The 12,333-nt window shown below is 48.6% G+C and overlaps 1 protein-coding gene across 3 annotated transcripts in view; it reads left to right on the top strand.

The window, feature by feature from the left end:
* Window positions 1-12,333, top strand: part of PARP4 (poly(ADP-ribose) polymerase family member 4) — a 54,066-nt gene that overhangs the window by 29,574 nt on the left and 12,159 nt on the right. For all 3 annotated transcript variants that reach the window (XM_069467763.1, XM_069467765.1, XM_069467764.1), the window contains exons 13-17: window positions 5,103-5,286; window positions 5,517-5,673; window positions 7,457-7,581; window positions 11,218-11,349; window positions 12,164-12,250. In XM_069467763.1, the coding sequence (XP_069323864.1) occupies window positions 5,103-5,286; window positions 5,517-5,673; window positions 7,457-7,581; window positions 11,218-11,349; window positions 12,164-12,250 (685 nt within the window). The remainder of the gene's footprint in view (window positions 1-5,102; window positions 5,287-5,516; window positions 5,674-7,456; window positions 7,582-11,217; window positions 11,350-12,163; window positions 12,251-12,333) is intronic.

Here is a 12,333-nt window from a genome sequence, read left to right as displayed (position 1 = left end):
AGGAAAGCTCTAGAACACGTGTACCAGAGGCATGCACAGGGTGACTGAGAACACTGTAACAACGGGACAGTGGAAGTGATGCCAGTGTCCGTGGACAGAACGGATCCGTAAATGCCAGTGGAGTCCTGCATGGAGTCCTGTACTGCAGGTGACACAAGTGGGCGCAAACAGCCGCGTGTGTCAAGTGGACAAGCCTTAGGAGCATCGTAGACCAAAAATTACTGTATAATTGTATAGATAAGTAAAGTTCAAAAGCAAGCAAAACTGTACGTTACATTGTTGAGGGATACATACACACATTGTGTATCAATACTATAAAAGAAAGAAGATAATATACAGAAAAATCAAGACAGTGTTTAGATTAGCTCCGCGTGGGAGAGAAGGTAATGTCATCGGGGAGCATGGAAATATTGGGATGTTCTAGTTCTTAAGCTGGGCGGTAGCTGTGTGGGTGTTTGTCTTACTATTCTTTGTTTTTTCTTCTGGGAACACAGAGGAGCATTTATTCTAAAAGCACTTTCGTGTACGCTATAATTTGTTCCTCACAATGCCAGCTGCTGTGAAGCAGGCATTCTCATCCCCACTTTGTAGAATTTTCTTTGGCCTCCTCTCACCTGTCTCTCCTCTTTTTATTTATTTATTTATTATTATTATTATTTTTATTTTGGCATATTACTGAGCACTTCCTGGAGGTAAGGTCTTGTCTTTTTTTTTTTTTTTTAATTTTTTTTTCCAGCTAATTTCTTTCTATTTTTTTAGTAGAGATGGGGGGTGGGGGGGTCTCGCTCCTGCTCAGGCTGGTCTCGAACTCCTGAGCTCAAACGATCCACCTGCCTCGGCCTCCCAGAGTGCTAGGATTACAGGTGTGAGCCATCACGCCCAGCCGTAAGGCCTTGTCTTTATGAATTCCCTCGGTCTTTGCTTGTCTGAGAAGGTCTTTATTTCTCCTTTGTATAAGCAACTTAGTTTTGAAGGATACAGAACTCTAGGCTGGGCATTATTCTGTTTGAGAAGACTGAGAATGGGGCCCCAGTCCCTTCTGGCTCATAAGGTCTCAGTTGAGAAGTTACCAGCAGTTAATCTGATGGGTTTCCCTTTGTAGATTACCTGCTGCTTTCTCCTTACAGCTCATAGGAGGGCCTCTTTCGTGTTTATTTTGGCCAGTCTGATGACTCTGTGTCGTGGTGTCTTCCTGTTTGTGATGAATCTCCCAGGAGTCCTTTGAGCTTCTTCTACCTAGATACCTAGATTTCTAGCAAGGCTGGGGAAATTTTCCTCCATTATATCCTCAAATAGCTTATCCAACGCTTGTGCATTTTCTTCTTCACCCTCAACAATGCCTATGATTCTTATGTTAGGCCTCTTCACATAATCCCACATTTCTTGTAGGCTTTGCTCTTTTCTCTTATTTCTCTGCTATATCTCTGCGACTGACTTGTTTAATTGAAAGGTGTTGTCTTAATCTCTGAGAGTCTGCTTGATCTACCCTATTCTTGAGGCTTTCCACTGTGTTTTGTAATTCCTTGAATAAATTCTCTGTTTCCAGAAGTTCTATTTGATTTTTCTTTAATATTTCAATTTCTTTAGTGAATTTTTCTTCCGTTTCCTGGATTTTTTTGTGGTTTCTTTGTGTTGGGTATCCATTTCTCTTGCATTTCATTGAGTTTTCTTACAATCCATGTGCGAAATTCTTCCTCGGTCATTCCAGTGTCCTGATTTTGGTTGGCATCCATTGCTAGAGAGCTGGTGCTCCCTTTTGGGGTGTCCTTTCACCTTGATTCTTCCTACTTCTGGAGTTCTTTCGCTGATTCCCTCCCATCTGGAGCAGCTGTTGCTTCTTACCTTTGGGTTTTCCTTTATATAATGACACACCCAGTTTGGTCTCTGAGCCCGCAGGTGCTGCTTGTGGGTGAGAATCGACCGCACCCTGTGTGATGAGTCAGTAGATGCAGTAAAGGGGGTGGTGGTGTGCAGAGTGACCTCCCTGTCAGCAGGTGGCGCTTGCTGGGAGGGGCAGGCTGCAGGTTGTTTTTGGGTCCTGTGACCGGCTCTCCTGCCTCTGGAGAGGCCTCTAGTGCCTCAGGTGGTGGGTGAGGCCCTGGGACTTCCAGGTGTGTCCGTCTCCACCTCAGTGGGGGCAGGTAGGTGGGTGGCTGGGTTGGGTGGGGCTGCCCTCCAGCTCCACTAACGAATTTAGCAGGGTCGAAGGTCTGTTCCCGTCTCTGGCCCTTCCCGTCTCTGGCCGAAGCTGCTGGGGAGGGGCTGAAGTGGCCCCACTGAACCAGAAAGTCTGAGTGGGGGGTGGGGCTGTCCGAGACCCGCAGCCTGGCCGTCTGGGGCCGGCCTCGCTCCTTTCCACCCTCCCCTGTTCTGAGGTTTCTCCCTGGCCTCTGTTGGAGGCAGGACCTCAAGCCAGCTGAGCTCCCCACAACTGTGACACGGCCGGGGAGGTTCCCTGCCCAGGATCCCGGACCTCAGCCCTCTCATGGGAGGAGGGTGCCCCACAAGCACACGCAGCTGGGACCCCCTCTGATCTGCCCTGAGGGCACACACCTGATTAGAGTAATTCACAAAAATCCCCTCTGTGCCCCCGGGCAATGCGATCGAGATCTGGGGGTATGGGACCTGGCCTGCAGGCCTGTCCCCCGGCCCCAGAGATCCATCGCTGACCATGCCAGGGAGAAGAATGCTGGTCCCAAGTCACCCATGGGGTGCCCAAGCTGGATCAATGTCCCTCTGCCTCGGGGTCTGCCCTGCTCTGCTGGAGTCACTGGACAAGCGGCACTAGGGAGGGCCGGCAGGTGGAGCTCACAGTCCGAGCACCCCTCAGCCAACTGCAGGGCCCCAAAAGGAAAGGTCTGAGCCCCGTTCCCTGTGGATGCCTCTGGGTGGTGGCTAAATTGTCTCTCTCAGCAGCCACGGGTAGGGGAAGGGAAGGGGAGAATGGACCAGGTGGAGGAAGGGCTGCACACCCGTAGTCTCCAACCCTCTCTCTGGCCTCCCAGAATGACTGGGCTCTGGAGTCCTGCAGACCTCCTGGGGCCCACTGGACCCTGTGGCTCCTGCAGTCCAGGCCGGAGCTGGGAAATGTCTGTGTGGGGATGAGCAAGATGAATCCTGAGGGGTTGAGGTCCCCCAGGGAGGACAGAAGTGCCCAGTGGATAGAGAGGCAATGTGGCACCTGCCGACAGGCTCAGGTCTGTGGGGCGGGAGGTGCCCGAGGGAGCTGGGAGCCTGGTGCCCCGTCCGCAAGAGGCTCTCCGCTCACTGGCAGCGGCAGTCTCTGGGCTGGTGTCCGCAGGCCTGTCCCGCAGCTCGGGAGCCACCAGCAGTCCGAGATGCAAGAGAGGGAACGTCAACCGCTCCACCTGCCCATCTTGCTGGTCTCCGAGCCTCTGGGGGGTTAATCCCTGCCAATACCTTTCTCCTTTGAGTTCTGCTCCACAATCTCTTCCCCTGGAGTCTCCTACAGGTTCAGGCACCTTCCTTCCGACCCTCATCTGATCTGTGTTTGTTTGTTTGTTTGTTTCTCTTTCATCTAAAATTTCTCCTTCTTGCAGAGATGCTCTGGCTGAAGGTGTTTCTCGTCCGCCATCTTGCCTCCCTCCTCTGTCTTATTCTTTAAATGTCTATGATATAAATGCTCTTTTCTATGTATGAAATGTTTCAAAGTAAAAATTTTTTAGATGTTATAATATTTTTTAAAAAATAGATTGGCACTCAGTTGATTTTGGGAAAATTGAAATCCTCGGTGACTTCCAGTAGAGTGGCTTTAGTGGAGAGACATGAATTGAGCCAAATTGCAGAGGATTGAGCAAGAAGAGATTGTCACCGGCCCCCGGCCAAGAGGTGGTGAGAGAGGAAGGAGGTAGACAGGGGAGGAGCTCCGGGACCAAGTCCAGGGTTGGGCTTGAGGAGGAGGAAGGACGCACGCTTGTAAGCTGCAGAGAGAGAGCCCTCAGGAGGGAGAGGGCTGCAGGAGAAATGCGGGAAGTTTTGTGGGGGTGTGTGTGTGTTTTAAGTGCAAGTCTAGGCCGGGCGCAGTGGCTCACGCCTGTAATCCTAGCACTCTGGGAGGCCGAGGTGGGCGGATCGTTTGAGCTCAGGAGTTCGAGACCAGCCTGAGCAAGAGTGAGACCCCATCTCTACTAAAAATAGAAAGAAATTATATGGACAGCTAAAAATATATATAGAAAAAATTAGCCGGGCATGGTGGTGCATGCCTGTAGTCCCAGCTACTTGGGAGGCTGAGACAGGAGGATCCCTTGAGCCCAGGAGTTTGAGGTTGCTGTGAGCTAGGCTGACGCCATGACACTCACTCTAGCCTGGGCAAGAGTGAGACTCTGTCTCAAAAAAAAAAAAAAAGTGCAAGTCTAAGGAGGTGGAACAAAGAAGGGTCCTACAGCAACACTTTTACATTTTGGACTTGATCTTTAAAAGAAAATAAAGGTGTGTCGCAAAAATGTTGCCCCCAAAGATGTGTACTCACCTGTGCTCCTAATATTACTAGCAAAAGTTGCTTTATTAAAGTTGCTGATTCCCAAAGAAAGGCAAAACAATGTCTCTCATTTGGGTATCGTTTGGAATTCTTACTTTTCCATGTGGTTTCAGGAACCTTTGCGGGGGTACAATGCATGTCTGTCCCTTCAACCAGTTCTCACTCACTTGGTATTTAATGAAAACACCAAGCTCTTTCTGAGCTTTGGTACAGAGAATTAAATCTACTTTTTCCTGATTAAGAAGGTGGGGTTTCTTTTCTTGTCTTTAACCATGCTGGTATTTATGATAGCAAAATGTGTGTATTTTGGTAGCTAACAAAGATCTGGGGCAACAGTAGAATTCATCCGTCTCTGGGAACAAAGAGCTTTGAGCACTGCCTGGCACAACATAAGGGCAATTTACATGTTTGTCACATAAAAATTTTAAGTAAATAGGTGCACAATAAACTTCTAAATTGAGTCTTGGAGATATTTCAATGACAATTAAAACTTGGAATGGTCTGCCAGAAAGTCTTTTCAACAGTATTTCCTATTTATGCAATAGAATGTCGTTAACAGGTAACTATAAGTTGTAAATGTGTACTTATTGCCCTTGACATGCAGCACAAGTGTCAAGTATGCACACCCGGGGGAGACAGACGGCACCAGACTCCTGGTGGTTTGTGACGTGGCCCTCGGGAAGTGTATGGACTTACACAAGAAGGACCCGTCCTTAACCGAGGCACCAGCGGGCTACGACAGTGTGCATGGGGTTTCCGAGGCCGCCTCTGTCACCACAGACTTTGAGGTATTTTTATATCCAGAAACAGGCAGAAAGGGTCCTGAATGCCCAAAGAATAGCCTCAGGTTTTTGCTCCTGTTTTCATTAAATATGCTGAAGTTTAAATAATTGTTATACTTCTATTTCCTGAATTCAATATTTTCTAAATTAGCAAACATGCTTTTATGAGAACATCTGCCAACAAGGCTTGTGGTTGTTGTTGTTTTTAACCACCTATTAATTTCTGTTTGCTCTAGGATGATGAATTTGTTGTCTATAAAACCAATCAGGTTAAAATGAAATATGTTGTTAAATTTTGCATGCCTGGAGATCAAATAAAGGACTTTCATCCTCCAGATAATGTTGAATTAGAGGAACACAGACCTGAGTTTTCAGATTTTTCAAAGGTTGAAGGTAGGATAATTATCTTGAATGCAATTTTACGTGATTATATTTATAGAACTCAAATGTTATATTTCCATGGAATTTATATTTATGTTTGGTAAGTATACCTCATACATAAATATTTCATTTCCTTTTTTATTTTTATTCCATAATACCAAGATGCTTGAGAAAGTTTAAAGGATCTCAAAATTCCACCTTACTTCGTTAGCACACCAAAGTTGAGCTTGTTCTCCTCAGGAATAGCCAACCAGGGGTGGGGAACCTGCAGCCTCAAGGCCACGGGTGGCCCTCCAGATCCCCAAGTACGGCCCCTCAACTAAATCCAAACTTCACAGAAAAAATCCCTTTATTAAAAGGATTTGTTGGCCGGGCGCGGTGGCTCACGCCTGTAATCCTAGCACTCTGGGAGGCCGAGGCGGGTGGATCGCTCGAGGTCAGGAGTTCGAGACCAGCCTGAGCAAGAGCGAGACCTCGTCTCTACTAAAAATAGAAAGAAATTATCTGACCAAGTAAAAATATATATAGAAAAAAAAAAATTAGCCGGGCATGGTGGCGCATGCCTGTAGTCCCAGCTACTTGGGAGGCTGAGGCAGTAGGATCACTTAAGCCCAGGAGTCTGAGGTTGCTGTGAGCTAGGCTGACGCCACGACACTCACTCTAGCCCGGGCAACAGAGTGAGACTCTGTCTCAAAAAAAAAAAAAAAAAAAGGATTTGTTGTGTAAAATTTGGATTCAGTCAAAAGGCCACACTCAAGGATCCAGAAGGCCCCATGTGGCCCCATGACCACAGGTTCCCCACCCCTGCATGGTGAGTAGAACGGACATCCGGCCCAGCCGTAGAGTCAGGAAGCCCAGGAGGTTTGGGTGTCACCTGGCCACCTCATCGGCTCCACAATCTTAGACAAACCACGTGACCTTCTGAGCTTCACCTTCGCTCAGGTGGTGAGAGCAGCACCCACGTGACTGAAGGAGAAAGTGAAGGTTCTCTGTAAGCTGTCATGTGTGGCTTGTGTGTTAGGAGCAGTAGTGCACGCATATGACAGGGTGATAGCTTGGAGCATCATGGGCCCAAACTGTCCTGGTAGGAATTAATATTAATAGGACTGGAGAACACATTAACATTTTTGACTGTGATCAAATTGTTTTTTATCAGAAATGTATGAGTTCATGTATGTTCAAGGAGATGACTCTAATTTTTTCTCTGGGAGTCATTAAAAGAAATATCTGGCAAGACAGTATGTATTTATATATTTAACCATGTCTGTATTTTCGTGGCACTTAGTGTAGGATATGAACATTTTTCAAAGTGCTGTAGGAGTTTGATTTAGTCTTCCTTGGGTTGAAAATCCAGGTAGTTTCATATTGCTCCAAAATGCTCTTGTGGCACAGTATATAATAGTGACCAGCCGAGTCCACATTACCAGCCGGGGAATGCAAGTAGCTACATTCGTGTTCCAGCCGAGCTCACTGAAACTGAGGTAGTCTTGAGACCTCTGTGTACTTGTGTGTATGTTTAAATGTTTGTCTTTCAAGTGACAGCGTAATTGTGGGTTCTCAACATAATGCCTCAGAGCCTCTAGATTAAAAAGGCAACAGTGTCTTTGAGATTGCGTCTCCCATTTTTCTCACGTGGGTTCCCTTTTCAGAATTGGCTACTGAGGATTATAAAATGCTATTTGTTCATTTTCCCTAAAATATAGTATGTAAAGAGATGGATAAGGAATAAAGACCAGAATAACAAAAGAGGCAGTCGGGGTGGTTTTCAAAGCTAACGGTGACTTGTTTAATGCAGATTACCAGTTACCAGACACCAGACCTGCCAGCGACACCAAGGCCGGCCTGCAGGACCCCTCTGGGAAGCTGGTTCCCCTTGAGGATGTCCACATCAAGGGGCGAATAATAGACTTTGTAGCCCAGGTAAGTTCTTGGTGGCCTTATAATACTCAAATGGATGTAAATCATAAGTGAGAATTTAATTGCAGTTACATGAACTAAAGAAAATATTAATATATACATTTCTAAAATTCACGTATTCATCAGATATTCCCTGAGCGCCACATGCCAGGGACGGTCCTAGGCTCTGGACACCCGCAGGGAACAGCACAAAAGCTCTGCGGCGTGAGGCACGTGCAGGGAATAGGCAATAAACATGGTAAATGAGTAAAACACACGACGCGTTAGGTGAGGCCAGGTGCCAAAGCAGGAGGGGTACACGCTGCACAGGAAGGGGGTTTGAGCTGCGCGTTGGGCAGCTGGGGAGGCCTCACTGAGACGGCGACAGCCGCCCGCGCCCTGCAGGAAGTGGGGGCTGAACCGTGTGGACCTCAGGGCACACTCGTCCCAGGCAGAGGGGACAGCACACGCCAAGGCCCTGAGGTGGGAGCCAGGCGTGGCCAGGGGACACCAAGGAGGCCACTGTGGCTGGAGCAGGGTGGGAAAGGAGACAGTGGGAGGGGACTGGGTCGGAGGTGGGGGAGGCTCTCGTCAGGACACGGGACATGCTGTCCTCGACTCTGAGGGAGATGGAAGCTGCTGGGAGATGTTTGGCAGAGAAGCAGTGTGATCAGATCTGTGTTTTAACAGCTCACTCTGGCCGACGTGTGGAGAAAGGTCACAGAGGACCAGTTAGGAGACATCGTAGGTCACGTTCCCTGGAGAACAGACTCTAGCTGGGAGTTCGTTTTCAGGAAGCTGGTTGGACGGCGCCCTCGGGAGCAGCGCCTGCCAGGGAGTGAGGGAGGCAGGCCCTGGCGGAGGAGACGTTGAACTGTGACAGCCTTGGGGCATCTCTGGGCCAGCGCGGCCCTTCTGAGATGTTCTGAATGGAGACAGGAGGGCTGGGCTCTACCTCTGCAGGGGCCAGTCCTGGACTTGGGCTGCCCCGGGAGGGGTCAGAACCTTGGCTGAGGCAGCTCGTCTTTGGCCAAGGACAGTGTCTGGGGAGGGACTCCACAGGCGCTGCTCCTGGCAGTCTCAGGCCTGAAGGGGACATTGGGACACACCATGGCATCACGTACAGGGGACTGTTGATGGGGTTCGGTCAAGGCCAGTGGCAACTTGGAGCAGAATGTTAGCAGTGGGGATGTAGGAAGTGATAGATTCCGGCAAAGGCCTGAAGGCAGAACCAGTAAGATTTGCTGACGGAACATGGGAAGAAGACAGCAGTCAAGGATGGCCAGGGTGTGTGCCCTGAGCAACCGGGAGGATCACGTTTGCTGTTACTGACATGGGGAAGGGGCTGGGGGCCGCAAGGAGTTCATCTTTGGCCACATGAACGCAAGACGTCTGCACTGGATATCCGATGGAAAGGCCCGGAGGCAACTGGACATGGGAGTCTAAGTTCAGGGAAGAGACCCAGGCCGGACTTGAAATGGGGAGTCCCCTTCAGACGCTGTTCGGAGTCGTGAGCCCAGATTAACTCACCCAGAGAACCAGCATGGAGAGAAGAGAGGCCAACGTGCGGAGGTCGGGGAGGGAGCCGTGGAGACGCCGAGGGGAGGCTGATGAGGGGAGGAAAAGGCCACTGGCAGGGCTGGTACAGTAAGACTCAGACCCGACCCCTGGATTTAGCGATGAGGAGGTCATTGGTGACCTTTTTGGTAGAGTGGTCGGGGGAAATGGCTGATCCGAGTGAGTTTAGGAGAGAATGGAAGGAAAGAATTGGGAGACAGGAGAGAAAATGGCCCGTGGCCAAAGAGAAGTGGGGCTGACTGTTTTCTTTTTTAAGACTTAAGAAACAATAGCGTGCAGGAAGGGAAAGCTGATGTTCTGGAATCCGCGGAGCCCTGTCCCGCAGGCAGGAGGATGATCTAACGCTCCGTCCCGAGCCAGGCCACAGCCAGGGGCTTGCAGCTGGTCATCCGAGGTCCCAGGACAGCAGGCAGAGGCAGGGGCACACGTGCAGCCAGCTGGCCTGGTGCTGGGGCTTGGAAAGGTCTCAGTTTTCCACAGTTGAATTGGTTTGCTGAGATTGGACCTTGTCATCGGCTCGCAGCACTACCGATTACATTGAACAACTATGAAGGGCCCTTAGGAGAATAGGAACATAGGAGTCCAGTTCTGTGATGTTCTGATCCCTTTAGAGGGAAAGTAGGTTCACTTCAGTGATCCCCTTACTCTGGGGAAATGGGGGTGGGGGTGAGGAAGAGCAGTTTGGACGCAGCCGCCCCCACTCCTGGGCCTGCTGGGATCCGCACCCACACCCCTGAGGGAGCTCAGGGCAGGGTCGCAGCATTTGGGAAGACCCAGCTGTGGGCTCCTGGGAAATGTTCTATATCTGCCAACCCATCTGGAGCCATGTAGGAGGTGTAACCTACAAATCAGGCCCTGGGTTGAGTCTTTCACATGTAGTATTTAATTTTTCCCAAACTCTGAGCTGTGGTTATGCCCATCGTTTGGATGAGGAAGCTGAGGCTCAGGATATTTTATCAGTAAGATAAAGCCCAAATTTGAACTCAGATCATTCTGATTCCACCATCCAGGCTCTTCACTACCACTCTGCAGTGCAACGTGGTACAGATTGTACAGAGCAAAGGATTTGGAGTTCAAAGGTTTAGCTTTGAATCCTTGCTCAATCTTTTTTTTTTTTTTTGAAACAGAGTCTCGTTCTGCTGCCCGGGCTAGAGTGAATGCCGTGGCATCAGCCTAGCTCATAGCAACCTCAAACTCCTGGGCTCAAGCGATCCTCCTGCCTCAGCCTCCTGAGTAGCTGGGACTACAGGCATGCGCCACCATGCCCGGCTAATTTTTTCTATGTATGTTTTTGGTTGGCTAGCTAATTTCTTTCTATTTTTAGTAGAGACGGGGTCTCGCTCTTGCCCAGGCTGGTCTCGAACTCCTGACCTCGAGTGATCCTCCCACCTCAGCCTCCCAGAGTGCTAGGATTACAGGCATGAGCCCCCACGCCCGGCCTTCTTTTTAATTTTCAAATATTTAAAGCCTCCTGCCTTTTCCTGAGCAAGGAGTGATATAGTGAATACCAGTCTGTTAGAAAGATCATTCGAAAAAGAATAGATAACAGATAGGAACTAAGGAGTGGGAAAAACCTTGATTCTGGAAGGACGGAGGAAGGAAGAGATGAGGAGAAACCACCAGAGGGCTGTGTGAGGGGAAGGCCACAGAGACACCTCCAGGAGGAAAGGCCAAGACCTGAGAGCAGATCGCATAGAAGGACTTTTCTGGAATAGTTTCCGGCCCACGTGACACCAAGGAAGCATCGAACCCTGAAAGGGGCTGTTTTTCCAGCTGTCTTAACAGGAGCTGCATTGTCTCTGGCAAAGTCAGTGTTTGTCTGACTGCAGGTGACTTATGTTCCAGTCCGACGTGTCTGAACTACCTAAATATGCAGCCGACACGTTTTATCACGTGATGTGGACCTGACAGTGCCGAGGTAGAACGTGCCAACCCCCGGAGCCAGGGTTGGGAAATTTGAGGGATGTGATTAAATTTGAAGAAATTTAATACAAATATGCAAAATTGTTTTTATTAGTCATTGCTCCTGCAAATGTTCTTCCATAGGGTCTCATCAAATATATGCATTCTTCCCTTCTTCAGGTCGTGGTTTTTCAGACGTACACAAATCGAAGTCCTGTGCCCATTGAGGCAAAATACATCTTTCCTTTGGATGAGAAGGCGGCTGTGTGTGGCTTTGAGGCCTTCATCAACGGGAAGCACATAGTCGGAGAGGTGAGGAGAGAAAAGCATCGTGACCCCTCTTGGCTTTCAGAGTCGGTTTCCTGTTTACCCAGATCTTCCTTTTCCGAGTCCCCATGGCGATGAGGCTGAGTGGAGGCCTTATCATACTTACCATAAAGCAAGAATAATCTTTGAGGAACCAACCCTTACACAGTCAGTCCCCACCCAGACGCCCCTCCTGGGGGAGCTGCCCTCTGCCTCTGCCCCTCCAGTCTTCATTGTCAGCGTCTTGCAAATTCTTTGCGTGGGCTCTTCAAACAAGAGAAATTTCAATATCAAAAGTTTAAGTAAGAGAAGGACATTGGAAAATTGGTGAAACCCTTATATATTTTTGCAAAAACTGATCCTCCCACCCTGCTATAAAAGTCAAACCGAAGTGAAGACTATTGTAGCTTTCTAAAAACAAATTGTACCCAGAGAAATAACAGTTGACTCACTCTTTGTTTATTCCAAGAATTGGCTCACACAGTTGCAATCCTAACCCACAATTTATTAAGCTGATAATAAACTTCATTATTTTTTTTGTTCAACGTAAAGTCCGAACCAAACATTTTTTCCACTATTGACTCTGAAATACTTTGGTCCCAACCTAAAGAGAATTCTCTTTTGTTGGCCTTTTCTGGTTCAGATTCTTAACCAGGTAAGTATTAGTACATTTTGATGATTACTTTGTATGTTTCCATTTATCATAGACTCTTAGTTTGCTGTTTTTGCCTAGGTTTTCACAATCATTGATGTAGTTTTCCTTATTAAAGTCTGAAGTCACTCTTCCTATAAGGAGTGGTTTTAAAATGCTCCTTTCCAGGTGAAGGAGAAGGAGGAAGCCCGGCGGGAGTACCGCGCGGCCGTCAGCCAGGGCCACGGCGCCTACCTGATGGATCAGGATGCCCCGGTAAGGCTCCTCGTACTGGAGGCCAAGATTAACTTACACTATTTTAGACCCCAGCGTTTCACTTGCCTAAGCCAAGCCGGTCA

This window comes from Eulemur rufifrons, chromosome 4 (genome assembly GCF_041146395.1).
Source record: "Eulemur rufifrons isolate Redbay chromosome 4, OSU_ERuf_1, whole genome shotgun sequence".
In the NCBI taxonomy this organism is placed as follows: domain Eukaryota; kingdom Metazoa; phylum Chordata; class Mammalia; order Primates; family Lemuridae; genus Eulemur; species Eulemur rufifrons.
This window is presented reverse-complemented; position numbering and strand designations above follow the sequence as displayed.